Source organism: Peromyscus leucopus, chromosome 6 (genome assembly GCF_004664715.2).
Source record: "Peromyscus leucopus breed LL Stock chromosome 6, UCI_PerLeu_2.1, whole genome shotgun sequence".
NCBI lineage: Eukaryota > Metazoa > Chordata > Mammalia > Rodentia > Cricetidae > Peromyscus > Peromyscus leucopus.
Window position 1 is genome coordinate 42,786,167 of NC_051068.1, and position 15,753 is coordinate 42,801,919.

At 41.2% G+C, this 15,753-nt stretch overlaps 1 protein-coding gene across 1 annotated transcript in view; it reads right to left on the reverse strand.

Moving 5' to 3' along the window:
- Positions 1-842: 842 nt before the first annotated feature.
- The window catches only part of LOC114706309, a 17,252-nt gene continuing 2,341 nt past the window's right edge, over positions 843-15,753 (reverse strand). Inside the window, 1 exon segment of the mRNA XM_037207294.1 lies at positions 843-943. Coding sequence (XP_037063189.1) covers positions 843-943 — 101 coding nt within the window.

The following is a 15,753-nucleotide window of genomic DNA, read 5'->3' on the forward strand; positions in this document are numbered from 1 at the left end:
AACAGACACTTAAGAATATCCTTTGAGTTTATTTGAATAGGAGGTCTAAGTTGCTCCTGGGCCAAAGATGGTGCCAAAGAGAAGCGGGACAGCTTTTAGCACAAGTAGTATTGTTGAAGGGAGAATGCAGACCACTCAAATGCATTCTTTGAAAGGCTACATGTGGGTATAGGGACATTCTTTGAAAGGCTACATGTGGGTATAGGGACTCAAGTCTGCTTTTTAGATTTTAAAAACACATTCAGAAAGAAAACACTCTTTGGTAATAGTGGTTTAAGTTCAAAAAGTTCCAACAGTCTAGACACTGGGAGCAATCAAAGTACATCCACTTGAAGACATCAGAAGTGTCGCAGTTTCATGTAGACTCAGAGAATCAAGGTCTGAAAGAAGCTGGAGCCTGGAGGACTGAGCTTAGGCTTGGAGTTTGCTTTGTCCCAGGTCAGGGAAGAGGGTGGTTCTACTGATTCTTAGAGGAGAAGGCCAGCACATTGAATAGCATGTTTGATATCCTTCCTAGGGTAAGGTATAAAAACTGAGTCCTGAATGCTTGTGTGTGTGTGTGTGTGTGTGTGTGTGTGTGTGTGTGTGTGTGTGTGTGTAAACTCCCCGCTTTGCTGTGGTCCTCTGTATAGCTAAATTCCAGAGGCAAGGGCAGATTGGAAGTATGTTGTACATTGAAAGAACTATAGTCAAGCTCTGATTCTTTTGAGTTGTGAAATCAAATCAGTATGACCTGGTGATTTCCTCATCTCCAACAGAAAGAGAAACTCCAGGCCTGATGGCTTCAGCAGTGAATTCTACCAAATATTAGAAGGAAAGCGGACACCAGAAAGTAGAGGACATTATTGCTTAATGTTATAAGACTCACTAATCTCGATAGTAGGACTGACAGTCACACTGAAGAAAGGACAGTTGCCGACAATGTCATACAGATACCAAGACCCTAAATAATGTATTGGCAAATTACACTCAACAATATATGAACAGGATAATATTTGATGGCTGAATTAAATTTAAGTAATGTAAAGATGGCTTAACATTTAATAGAACAAAATATTCTGCAAGTATTTCCATTGCTATAGAAATTTATTTGCTAAAATGTTATTGAAGTAGAGGAGACATTTCCTATTATAATGATAATGTCTCAAAAATCCTACAGTAAATGTCTGACTAGGTGATTTGTTGAAAGCTTTTCTTTTGAGGCTAAGAACAAGAAATGATGCCCATCATCATGAGAACATTCAGTGTTTATTCACTGAATCTATACAATAAAAAGGTTGATGAATCAGAAATGAGAAAACAGATGATGACTATGGGCCTGTAAACAATCTCCCTAAACTAAGAGACTACCGAGTTAGTTTGGTTTGAGATTGCTTTACAGTGGGACACACATTCTAAGTAGGACATTAAAAATATTTTGAAGAGAATTGACTCATTTTCTCATCAAAATTGTCTGCCTATTGGACATTGTCTTGGCACCCCCCACTTCCTGGGGATATAGCAATGATCACGTCAAAGGCATCAGGCAATAAATGTAGGATGTAACTGACTTAGTCTGTGCAAGCAGGTTCCGTGATGTTTGAACAGTGGCAGAATCACATAGCAACACGTTTCTCAGACTGTATGTGTCATTAAGTGGTACTTGGCTTTAATTTCAACGATGATGGGTGAATGGAGTAAGGGAGCAGCCACAGAGAAAGATGACATTGGGTTGTGCATGAGACATCTCTGAGGTGAGTATGATAGCCTGAATGAGAATTCATGTTACAGAGTATCATAGTTCACATCCTCTCCCCTTTATGAATCTAAACTAATAAAATACAGGATCTCTATAAAAAGATCTATATTAAAAACCTTTAGTTTAGGGTCTGGAGAGATGGCTCAGTGGCTAAGAGTGTGTAGTACTCTTTCAGAGGACCCAAGTTTGATTCTCAGGACATATGTTGGATATCTCACAATCAGCTGTAACTCCACCTTCAGGTGGGTTCAATGCCTCTGGTCACCTGCACTCATGTGCACACACTCCCCACATATACATAAAATTCAAAAATCCTTTTATTTTCAACATGCCAATCTGGAAGAATCTCAGCATGCTGACTTAAAAAGTAATTTGTGAGTTTCTTTCTCTCTCATCAATGAATGCACAAACTGCTACAAACTAGTTTTACACACTCCCAGTTGACAATCTAGGGTGTTTGCCTGCCTATTCCTGGGCATCTGCAAATTTTACTACCTATCTAGACCTCAGATTTGAACTGGCCAGGGACACACTGCTTCAACAACCTCCACCAGACCTCTGATCCCAGCTAGGGCTGTGTTTAAGGCTCAGAGAACTGGGTGCTCGTATATTTCTGTCTGTAAGGAAAAGATGATTTCAAAGACAATTTCATTTCTATGTAGAGAAAGTCTGCAAGTGCCCCATTACCCATAATATTATAATTGTTGTTCTTCCTTTAACTCCATTTGCAAGGAGTCACATAGTTTCTCCCAAGTAGATTATATCTGTATAGGGCAGAGCCAGAGATAATAGTCTTGTTTGACACATACTTTCAGCTTTATAGGACATATGGTCTCTGTTGAAGCTGTTTAATGGCATCATGTGGTAAGAAACGGCCATAGATGATATGTCAGTTACTGAGTATGGCTGTATTCCAATGAGAATTTAAAGAACAGATGGCGGGCTGTTTTGGACCACTGGCTGTGATTTCCAATTTGTGATAAAGAATAATCATTTCCTCTGAAGGTAGAAATTGGTTGTTTGGGACATGTGGACATTAGCTCATACGCATCTGTATTGCCTATTAGAAATGTTAATAATCTGTGTGGCACATATCGGAATCACCTGGCCAGATCATTAAACAGGATACTGGTCTTCAGATCAGTATTTCTGACTCAGTAGGTCTAGGTTGGGGCTTGGGACTTTGCTTTTCTCATAGGTTCCCAGATAATTGCAAGCTGCAGGCTCAGGGCACATTTTCAGGACAATTACCATGAATAACCCTTTTTCTGTACATGGGATCCGAGGAAGGGCCTTGCGGTCCAAAGAGCAGAAAGCAGGGGCTGGAGGAGTGGGGGCTGGCGGGGGTGGGCAGTCCTGCTTGTGTCTCTAATTGACTCCTTGCTGGGGTGAGGGCAGGACAGTCCAGGAAGCAAAAGGAGCCAAGGTTGTGACCTGGTGAGGAGCTGGTGTGGACAGGTAGCTCTGCAGTGAGGAAGACTTCCAGAGGGCTCCCCACTCCAGCCCCTGTGGCTGCATTTGGCCAGGATAATATCTCCTAGGATAATATCTGCCAGGATAATATGTGCTTGCATTCAGCCAAGGGAAAGATGAAGGAAACTTTTCAGTCAAGTGAGGTAGACACAGGGAGGAGAATCTCTGAAGACAAGCCAACCATGAGAAGCTGCAGCATGACTGAGTCCCAGCTTTGCTGTGGTATCAAATAATGTTCATTTGGAACAATCAGGTGCCTTAGGCAGGCAAGGTAAAGTAGCAACACATCTTTACATAGTTAAACAAATGCAGCATAAACAAATGTAACACATCTTTACATAGTTAAACAAATGCAGCATAAACAAAAGTAACACATCTTTGCCTAGTTAAAGTAATATTCCACAACACAAGTGGCCCAATTCAAGATGATGATCATGCTGAGTTTTTCCCAGTGCAGTTTCCAAGCAGGAGAATGTTACAGGATCATATTCTCCCTTGATGAAACCACAGAGGCTAATCTGTTGTGAGGTGTCCGTCAGAGAAGCCTACTCAGACATAAGTTTAAGCCAATAGAAAATTTTATTAGCTTGCTAGTGATCCTACTGGGTGTTCAGTGAGAGGGTTTTGTAGCAACAGAATATCTTGGCGATCAGGACCAAGGAATGCCACAGAAATCACACCATATAACAGACCTCATGAAAGAGATTTATTGGTGGGGGCTGGGGGGATGCAAAATGGCTGCCTCTGAGTGGGCATGGACAGTGATGGACCAGGTTCTGATGGTGGGCTTTATACAGGATACGTGCTATGCCCAGATCTCAGGACCCCCCAAAGACCACCATGGAGACCAAATCTCGTATGTAAAAGCAAAGAGCTTTTATTTCAAGCTCAAGCTTGGACTCTGTCCTACAAAGTGGTGAGAAAAGTGGTGAGAGCAGAGAGCACCGAGCCTGGACTGGGTAGGGTTTTTATTATAGTAGAGGTTGGGGGTGAGAGAATTTCCAGGGTTCAAGACCCTGATTGGCTAACATTTGGTTAGGGGTGTCTTGGTGAAAGGGGAATAGGTGTGTGCTGGGTTCAGGGACATCTGGCTATCTGATCTAATGATTGGAATGTTTAGACTGTCAGGTACTTCCCCTTGGATGCTGGCCCCTGGGTGGTGTCAACTTAGGGCTTTTCCTGGATCCGGATGCTGCCTGCCAGCAAATGAAAACTCAGGTATACTTTAAAACTGGTTTTTATTATATGTCATGGCAGCAGTGTGGCCAGGCTGTCCTGGGTGCTGAATCTGGAGCATTCGCATAGGGAAAATACAGTGTCGATGGTGGTAATGTGTTGTATTGGCCATTAGTAATGATGGGGCTGCTGGTGCTGAGTTATTGAAGGTGGGGTGAGGGATGGGGTAGTGCCTGGTTCTGGAATGTAGGTGGTTGACTAACATTTGTTATCCCAGTATAACCCCAAGCCTTTCTTTCTTTCTTTTTTTTAAAGATTTATTTATTTATTATGTATACAGAGGAGGGCGCCAGATCTCATTACAGATGGTTGTGAGCCACATGTGTTGCTGGATTGAACTCAGACCTCTGGAGAGCAGTCGGTGCTCTTAACCTCTGAGCCATCTCTCCAGCCCGTCCCAAGCCTTTCTTATGGTGAGATTTTAAGCACACAATCCATATCCTCGGTTGACATATTTTTGTTAACAAGAACAATTAGCTAGAAGTGAACTACAGAAGCTAGAAAACGAGGTTAGCTCATTTAGAGACTTTTTCAGAACTATGGACTTTTGATGGATTAAGTCTTTGTTTTCATTTTGGCTAGTAGTGCTGTCTATGTGCTGAATTTTACACCATGAATGGTACTCCCATCATGGAGTCAGTTATACTGAGGTCTGGGGCCTGTTACACATTCACACACTTCCATAAAGACTCAACTTTAAGGAAATACTGAACAATTTGATTCTCTAGCAACCCTTAGCCCCATGATGAAATGAATATAGGGAAGTGCCTACTGCTTGTTGCCTTAAGCTGTTCTTGAGATGCTGTTCATCCCCAAACCCAGAAAGACCCAAGATTGCATTCAAATCGTCAGCCTAAAACAGATGTCTAAAAGATTGTCTACCAGAAGCTTCTAGAGGTTTGCTATGTACAGTTTTTTTTTAGAGTACAGATATCTGCTTGTCTGAGCTATGGGCTGTACCACTAAAGTTACTTTTTAATCTCCAAGTTCTTTGCAGACAGGCAGCTCTGGTCACCAGCTCAGGGGAACCATGATGGGCTGAAAACCAGGAGCAGAAAAGCAACTTCGGGCAGTCTTACTAGGTAAGGGTGGCCGTTCAGTACCTCAGTCAAGAGACGTTGGCCCTTCTCCCAACTCAGTGGCCAGAACCTTTCATGTGGCCCTACCTGACCACAAGGGGTCCAAAGGGGCATGTGTTCCTGGTTCTCAGAGAGATGGGATAGGAATTGGTTGGTGAATAGCCCAAACAACAGAAACATAAGATGATATAAAAGCCTATACAATGTAGGTTAGAAACCAAAACAAATAAAACAAACAGAATGACACTCAGGACGGGATACTGTTCGGTGGTAAAGCACTGGCCAAGCTTCAGCGAGGCTCCCAGTTCCTTCTCTAGACCTAAAACAGGAAAATGAAGGCTCTGGATCTCACTACTTCTGGAGACACTCCTTCAGTGGATCTGATCCAAAACTGGACGTCTCACTTAAAATGTACTTTGAAAACCTCGTTTCTCATTTTTTTTTTTCCCTCTGAAATGTTGAATTCTCTTTGGGACTGAGGGGCCTTGATTCTCACATCCCGATGCCTCTCCAGATTCATCTTCCTTCGAACAATGGACTTAAGCTCTCAGTTAAGGACCAGCTGGACCAGGGTGCTTAAATCTGTCCGGATTCCACGTGGCCTGTCTCTCAGGAAATTTCTGAGGCTTGTGTGGCTTTCTTCCCCCCACCCAGCTGTAATTGTTTTTCAGTAGATAAAAATTGCTCTGTGGATTTGCCCTGTTCTGCTGGGAAGGAATAATGAAAGGAGACAGTTTCAGCTGCCCGGATGATTGAATCCCGAGTCTGGCTCAACAAGCTCTGGGCTGCCTGTGTTTTCCAAGACAGGAACAGGAGTCTTAAAAAAAAAAAAAAAAAAAAAAAAAAAAAGCTTATAGATAAAAAGAGATTTTAGATGTCAATTTCATCCTAATTAAAGATTACTTTAAAAATCCTACGTCAGGGGCTGAGGAGATGGCTCGGAGAGGTAAAGCACTTTTGTGTGTAAACATCTGAGTTTGGCTCCCCATTGTGCATGTAAAATCCAGGCAAGTCAGCATAAGGCAAGAAGTCTAAGGGGAAGAATAGACAGACAGATCCCAGGGGCTTACTGGCAACCCACTGGGCTAAAAATGGTGATTTCCAAGTTCAGTGAGAGATCCTGTTTCAAAAGGTAAGATGGAAAGCAAGAAAGGCAGATATCTGAAGTCCATACGCTCAGGAATAGGGCAAGCCCCACCCTCCAAGCATATGCATACATTATCCCAAAGAAACTCAGGGCAAATGGCTAACTGTGGTGCCTGTTGGTATACCAAACAAAGCACCTCACACAGTACCTGTGGCTCCTGTCAGCTCTTCTCACCTCACCCTCTACCCTAAAGCTTTCCAGCCCAGGGGCTTTGCTTTCCTGACCCCAGATTCTCTTCTTATATGACCCTGACATTTCAGCCAAGTGCTCTCCTGGCTCTTCTCCTGGTTCTTTTTGTTCTCGCGGTTCTCTCCGACCCCTCGCTACTGGCCTTTCTCCTCTTTGCTCTCTTCTCTCAGGCCTGGTTCCACGTGCCTGCCACATTCATTCTATCACTTTCTCTCCCTGCTCTGAACTCTCCAGATGCCTCTGGCTGCACTCTTCCTCAGAACTACAATAAAAACCTTCTCCTCAACCACATCTTAGAGCAGTCATGTCCTCATTTTACTCATACAATGAGTGAATATATACTACACACACACACACACACACACACACATCACACACACATACACACACACACACACACACACACACACACACACACACATTCAGATTTTTGTTACATATTTAACTAGTCAGTCTGCTCCAGACATTAGGAGGAGACTACAAAAATAGTCAGTGGGATCCCACATACTCTAAGTTAACTTCTAAATTTGGCTTTAGGATTTCAGCAGACAAGAAACAGTTCAAAGGGCCTCATGGAAAGCATTTAGAGACAGAAGTAAAAACCCAATTGCTAGCCTTTCCTGTGAACAACACATTTCCCCAGGGGAAATAACCTGCCCCTTGGTGAGACCCTAGGCTGAAGAGAATTCTAAAGGGGATAATGCTCTCCACAGCTGTGGGAAACAAGACCCTGCCTGGAAAGGCCAACATCAGCAAGCTTCTAAGAAACAGTGCTTTTTGCAAAGAGGAGAATTACTGCTGGGGAGGGTAGGCCTTCAGATTCAGTGACAGCTGTCTTTGAAGAGGAACGTTACCTGAGGTTTCCCATCCCAAGTCCCCATTCAAGCATCTATAGAGAGCCACTGAGGTACCGTACTTAACGTAACTCTTGACACGGAAGGTAAAGGTGATAATTTTCTCTCTAATATTGGGATTTGAGTCTCTCCTTTAATCAATAACCTAGGGCCCCTTACTAAATGAATTCGTGTAGAAACCAGTGTTGATCAGATTCCCCAAAGCCTCAGGAGTTGTTGCTCTCACCCCCAACTTTGGGAATTGCTCGCTATACATCATATAATAGGAAGTAATGCTGGTGTCCTCTTCAGACCCATAGCTTGCTTGTCCAACTGCTCTGTGACCTGTGGCTATCTAGGATGTTGATAAGACATGGCAGCTATAAAAATACAGAGCATAGAAGATGTTCTGTCCCAGCATGAAACTCAAGCCCATCAGAGAGAGAGAGAGAGAGAGAGAGAGAGAGAGAGAGAGAGAGAGAGAGAGAGAGAAGGAATGGGTCATGCAGTGAGGATGTAGGCTTCCTGAAATGACTAGTTGATATAGGAGGAACGTAAAATTCTGCTGCCCCCAAAATAAGTTTTCCTGACTCACAAGACAGATATTAACTTTTCTTGTCATATGTAACTCTTAAAAAAAAAAGGCAATTAAACCATAATCCATACTATAGGAAAGCCCTATCTCCTCTTTCTCTATAACTACCTAGCAGCTGGAATGTTCCTTAAGTTACGTAAAAGACACATTTGTAGGGGAGAGTGACAGTAGATTGTACTCAAATGCTCCCTGTAAAGGGCATAAATGTCATGTGACATTTGCTGACACCTTCCCAGGAGAGTCTACCCTTAGGAGACAGAGGCCTGATGTCAGCTAGACTAAAAACTCAGGAAATTATTCTCCAGAACACAACCTATCCCTCTTGAGTGTCCAGGCTCAGGAACATTTTGACAAGTGTTTATAACTGTCAACTGTTAAAAGACTTAAAATTTTCTTCAAACAAGAAAAATTTAACTTATGACATACAAAGTCCTATTTATATGTCAGGAATTGAATTATTAATTTATGTTTTAGTTTTCTTAAGTATTTTTCATTTCCCGCTGTTGATAATTATATATACATATATATCATATATATATATATTATAACCTCATACTATATTACCTTTTAATCTATTCTACCACTCCTTCTTGGAATTGCTCCTTTGTGTTTTGGCACATTCTAAATATATAGCCATTGGTTTGGTTTTTACAGCCTGAGAGACCTCACTACTAAACTCACAAGTTAAAATGATAAGGGCAGCTGCAAGACTTGATAGTTTTTGATATGCTTGCAGCAGCCTGGGGTTGAGGATGGGGTTGAAGATGCACCTCATATTCAAAGAGAAATTCTACTTTTGTGTCTTTTAAGACATAATTACAGACTGCTTTCACAAAGCAGAGATTTCAGTCACTCCCTATCACAGGGCATCCAGATCTTCCTTTCCAGGTGATGGATAGGCTGGGAGATAGTTTGTTGATTCCTCTTAGGCAGAGACTATACCTCTCAACAATAAGTAGTTACAAGGAGATGGATCATCATCCTTCAGTTCTCCCAAAAGATTTCTGGGATTCTAACTCTCAGGTAGAAGTTAATGTAGGAGGACAGGGTAGAGACAAAGGTCTAGAAGGCTTTACACAAAGATAAAAAAATGAGTATACTAGGAAGACCCACTGCCAAAGACATCTCCAGTGTCTGCAGATGACCTGTAGTTCATAAAATTCACACCTCTGAGTAGAGATTTAAGATGCTTAGGAGACATGTGATGCACAAAGTTGTATAAAGAACTACATGTAACAGATAGGACATACATTTATTTAAAGCCTTTGCTTTTTTGCAAATGCCCCCCAAATCCTACACAATGTGGCACAAAAGTCCCAGTCCTGTGTACAGCCTTCTATTTAAGCTATTGACAACTTCTTTCTGCTCTAGCTCCTCTCCCCCATTGTCATTATAGAATATCTTAATAAGCCATGTCTCTTTCTGCTTCTTGTGTGGCCCAGGTGAAAGACCCCCCCCCCACCACCACCAAAGGCCCAGACACAGTTTCCCAGGAAACTCAAAAGAGCTAAGGAAAGAAATATCTTAAAATAAACAGAACTGAGTCATTTCCCCCTTCCTGGAGAAGGTGAAGTCAGGTGTTTTCAAAAGAACAAAGTCAGGATATCTGATGGTGACCGATTATCCATGAGATGCCCCTCTCCAGAGATAACATGACCAGACCCTGGAGATGGGTTGTAAAACTCCTGACAGGGCAAACAGATAAGCTAAAATAAGAAAAATCCAGGCCTGGGAAAAACTGGACCAATCAAGGATGGACCCTTACTAACCCCCTCCGCTCTAAGGAATTTTGTGGGTTTTGCCTATAAAAACTAACTTCCCCAAGAAAGAGGAACTCTCCTCCTGTCTCGATGCATCAGGTGTGGTGGATGAGAGTTCATCCACTACGCACATGTGCTGAATCAAATAAACCTTGCTATTGCATTCTGGACATCTTCGGTCTCCAGTGGTCTCTTTGGGGGTCCTAATCTGGGCAGAACGCAGGGCAGCTTGGCTACACCTCTGCCATAACAGGCTCAATAGAAACCAGTCAGAGAGTAGGCCAAAGTTTCAGTTTCAGAAACCTGGTTCCAGAAAAACCACAAACTACCACCATCCAAGGATGAGTCAATCAGCATCCAAGGGGTAAATACCTAACATTTCCATCCAGGGGAAAAATACCCAATGTTCCAACTGTTATAGATAAGATCGACAGATACCCCTTAGCCCAGCACACACCTATCCCCTTTTTCCAAGATACCCCTAGACAAATGTCAGCCAATCAGGATCCTGAACACTGGAAATCCCCTCACCTCAACCTCTGCTATGATTAAACCAACTGGGCTCAGGGCTCTCTGCTCTCACCTCTCCATCTTGAATAAAGTCTCTTTGCTTTTTTACATATGAATTTGGTCACCATGGTGGTCTTTGAGGGGGCCCCTGCAATCTGGGCATAACACTTCTAGCCATGTTTCTATTCAGTTCCTTGTTCTAGGACAAGAATCTGGGACTTCTCTGGGAGTACAGTATCTACATGTTATTATAGCTTTGAGAGCTACAAGCCCACAGGCATGCTTATTCTAACAGGGCTAAGTATCAAACCTTGTAGCCTGAGTAGATCAGAAAATCTATCTTCTCTTTCCCAACTTCTTACCAGTTGACTACTGAGCCCTTATTTGGCTGAACCATTTTTCAGGTACTAGGGCATTGGCAAACATGGCTGCCAATGTCTCTGTTGTACAGGCAAGAGGACCAGTTGTAAATAGGGACTAGAATTGCTATTACCTATTTTCTCCCTCCATTGTTTTTGTTTTTTACTGTCATCCTTGTATATGTGGAGTTTCTGCTTAATTATGAAAAGTTCATGCTCTTTTCCTCCTGCTATTTGTTTTAAAGACTATAGGAGAAGACAGTAAAAACTCTCAAAAAGACGCCCTAAGAACAAACATCTGCTGTTTTCAGCGTTTAATATTCAGAAGCATGTTCCAGGTCGCATTCCATGCATTTATATATGTTATTACATTTATATGCCAGTTATACATAGTAACATACCAGAGTCAGGACTTCTACTGCTTGTTTTCATGTCTACAGGCCAAATACAGAGCTAAATATCAGATATTTGATACAGAAAAAGAGGGCTGGAGGCATGGGCATCTCCTCTCTGCTCCAGTCTCTGTGAATGGTCAGCCTACCTGCCTATGCTCTAGAGGGCACAGCCTTAGACTTTCATAATTTACACAAAGAAACTAAATCATGTGAAAATAAACCCAAAATTCCACAAGGAAGGGGTTAACCTATCAGTGAAAACAATAGCCCATTTGAGCAAAGCTTCTTTCTCTAACTGGAAGGCAAGCTTCCCAGTGTCCCCTGGGGATACTTCCTAAAACCACTCTGAAAGCTCACACATGTGCGCTGTGATTTTGAGAGAGCAGGATCTTCCCATGGGGAGTAGGAGGCCTCTGCAACAGTGAAAAAAAATGTAGAAATAAAGTAGAAATGAGAAGAACTCATGAGGATGCTTAGAGACGTTTGTGCATGACTTAATGTTATGTTTTCTAAAACTTAGATAATTGCTTATCAGAGACTTTAGCAAGTTTATAAAAATAGTGTCTGCTCCACTATAGTCACTGAACGCTCTAAACCCATTTTAGCAAATTCCCCAATAGTGCACAGCGTGCATCTGCAACTGAGACAAAATCAATGCTTATGGATTTAGGAGTGTAATCCTATCACTTGTTTTGTGAGATATGATTTGAAATGTAAAGAACATTGAGACTTAAGTGAACTTGGAGGCACAGAGTCTCTGGGGTTAGTATCCTATTTATTATTGATCAGACTATTGCTTTATTGTCTGCCTACTCCTTACCCCCGTTATCCTTCTCTCTTGCACCAATAATCTTTAAATTACATGTATCAGAAACAATAAATTTCCTCAGAATGAATATTTAGTTCCTCATTACAAAACAGTTAATATGTTTACATTATTTAAAACAAGAGCCTAACAATTTGCCTACCAAAATCTTCAAATGAAATATTGATACTAGTACTCACTGGTTTAAGTTTCTAAGCTTTCTAAAGGAAACTCAACGATTACCCTAGTTCAGGTCACACATGTTAGTATGTCAACTTCCAAGTAACCTTAAGTAGCCTTAAACCATTATGCTTTGTATCATCAATAAACTGCAATGTCAATTTTTAAAAACTGATATTTTTCTGATTTTAATAAAATTTTAAGATGACAGGATTGTTCTACTCTCACATTGACTATGAAAGAATAACTAAATGCAGTTTGAACTGGTTAAAACCACCTACAGTTATTCATTCAATAAATATCAATTGCTAGTATATGCAATGTCAAGTACTGAAAGGTACTGTAACTTAGTCCCCAATCATTCAATATCTCTAGTATATCGATCATTCATTAACCTTGTCATGCTTCACTCTTGCAAACCAGGTCTTCCATAAGCCACATTAGTTTTGAAAGGCAAAATGTTTGACTCATTCTAACTTCTGAAATGACCATCAGGTAAAATAGCCTTAGGATGTTACAGAAATAGCTCTGGTTGCACAAGCTTTCATCAGTACTTTAATCAGATTTGAAATAAAACTCTGCCCAGTTTAGCAAATGTATTCCCATTAATAGATCATAACATATCTGAGAATCTAATTTTTACTCTTTACTTTGAAAGTCAGTTATACTTTCAATTTAGTTATGACTCAATAAAAATTAATCCAAATTGTTTAAACTAAAGTTTTCAGTATCAACATATTTTTTGGCAGGGAGAATATGATCTGCCGAAGAAAACTATATCAGTCTCTATATAAATTCCCAAATCTTCAATGTCTATTAACCAAGACATTTTTATTCATAGACAAAAGGGGTACAAAGAATATAGAATTCTGTCTAAGGTAAAGTATGAATGAAAGTCATTTAAAACATTTCCATCCTGACTCTGTGTGAGAAAATAATTCCTGGAAGGAGATCTAGGAGGGAGCGTCCTCCCAGCAGTATAAGTTCTACTTGCTTAGAGGTAAGTATGTATTTGTGTAATCAAAGCAAGTCATTTACTGCTGAAGAGTCCTTCTGAATACTACCTACAAACACTATGGCAGTATCTGCCTATACATGCAGTCAGTCTTTCAAAACTTATTTTGTCTTTAAAAGAGCAAATCCATAGAGTGACCTTCAGTTACTATTAATCCATCTAAATGTAGGACGTGAATACAGAATACATCTGCCATCTGTCAGCTGAGAAGTCCCCTGCCACCACAAAACCCCACTCCACACAAAGTCTCTTGGGGCTAAGGTAACTTAGGAGAGGATTTTCTTTGCTGGCAAGGAACGAGTGCATTTAGACTAATCATTAAAACCCATTACCTAACAAAATACATGTTCTTAAGGAACACAGTGATACTTGCCAATGAATTAATCGGCAAAATAGACTATGAAAAGGTGGGATTAGGGGTATCTAGAAAGATCAGAATGCATGGGTATGCCAGAATGGTCCAGTTGCTATAAATCTTTTCCCAGTCAGAGACGTTTTCTGTAAATGTTTCAGAATTCTATCTTGGATTTGGTCTCTCTTGCTCTGTACTATGCTGTAGTTGTGGCCAGAAAACACATCAAGATTTCCAGGACCTTGATAGGAGAATTATTTATTTGAATAATTGATCATTCAATTAGTAAAGCAAATGTTGAACAGTTGGACAGCTCTTTTTATCAGAGCTGAGGGAAAGTAATTGGCTGTAGTTCATCATAAGGCAGAAAATTGAAAAGTGTGCTTTTAAAATAATATTAAATACAACCTCCCCCATGAAATAAGCCTGCTTACTGGCTCTCTTTGTCATTGTTTGATTTTCTTTTCCCTCAGTGCTATTACAATCCACACATAATCAAGCCCTTCATTATGCTTCCTGAATATTACCAAGTAGTGATTTGCTTATACCTGTTGTGTCAAATGTTAAATAATTCTGCAGAGCTGATGCATAGAAGTCTGGAATGACATTAACACTTCATGTGCAAGGCAAGGAAAGTTGTCAAGGGGCACTAAGGGACTCATGGGCGTCATCCACAGTAAGAAGAAACTATTTTTTTTTTTAATTTTTGTTTGACATCCATGTTTTCCTACTTTGTCTCCTCCTTTGGTTCAAACTTGAATTGTGTGGATTTCTGTTAATGTAGAGTGGATGTAGACTACATTATGAATAATAGTGGCACAAAATGTGCTGTGTTGTTGAAGACTTAATCAAGAGAAAGATGAGTGGGTAGAGAGGAAACCGAACCTCTATTAAAAGGTGTGGTTTAGCTCTAACTGATATACTTATAAGCCAGTAATGGTCATAACAAAACACTTTACAGAATCACTTCAGAATTTTAAGAGGTTCCCCAGTAAGTTAGAAAACAAAACAAAAAACCAAAAACAAAAACAAAAAAACATTTTATTGAAATTAAAGTAACTCCTTAAGATCTGAGTTGATTGCTGATCCTCAGGTGATCTTTTGCACACTAACACAAACATATTGATTTACCAGCATGCCATTTACATAGGTCCTTCTTCACATGAAACATAAAAGTATTTTTTATTTAATTTTATTTTATTTTACAATATAATTTAATTCTACATATCAGCCACGGATTCTCTTGTTCTCCCCCCCTCCCCTTCCCCACAGCCCATCCCCCATTCCCATCTCCTCCAAGGCAAAGACTCCCCCGAGGATAGAGATCAACCTGGTAGACTCAGTCCAGGAAGGTCCAGTCCCCTCCTCCCAGGCTGAGCCAAGTGTCCCTGCATAAGCCCCAGGTTTCAAACAGCCAACTCATGCACTGAGCACAGGACCCAGTCCCACTGCCTGGATGCCTTCCAAACAGATCAAGCCAATCAACTGTTTCACCTATTCAGAGGGTCTGATGCAGTTGGGGGCCCCTCAGCCACTGGTTCATACTTAATGTGTTTCCATTCGTTTGGCTATTTGTCCCTGTGCTTTATCTAACCTTGGTCTCAACAATTCTTGCTCATATAAACCCTCCTCTTTCTCACCAATTGGACTCCCAGAGCTCCACCCGGGGCCTGGCCGTGGATCTCTGCATCCAGTTCCCTCAGTCACTGGATGGGGTTTCTAGCACGACAATTAGGGTGTTTGGCCATCCTATCACCAGAGTAGGTCAATTCGGGCTGTCTCTCGACCACTGCCAGCAGTCTATTGTGGGGGCATCTTTGTGGATTTCTGTGGGCCTCTCTAGCACTTTGTTTCTTCCTATTCTCATGTGGTCATCATTTACCATGGTCTCCTATTCCTTGTTCCCCCTCTCTGTTCTTGATCCAGCTGGGATCTCCCCCTCCCCTAAGCTCTCTTTCCCTTGACCCTCGCCCTTCATTACCCCCAAGTATTTTTAATATTTAAAAGGAGTCAACTTTCTTTTGATTTCTAGTATCAGGGCAACATGTGTTTCTTAGACTAGAAACTATATATTACCATACTGCTTA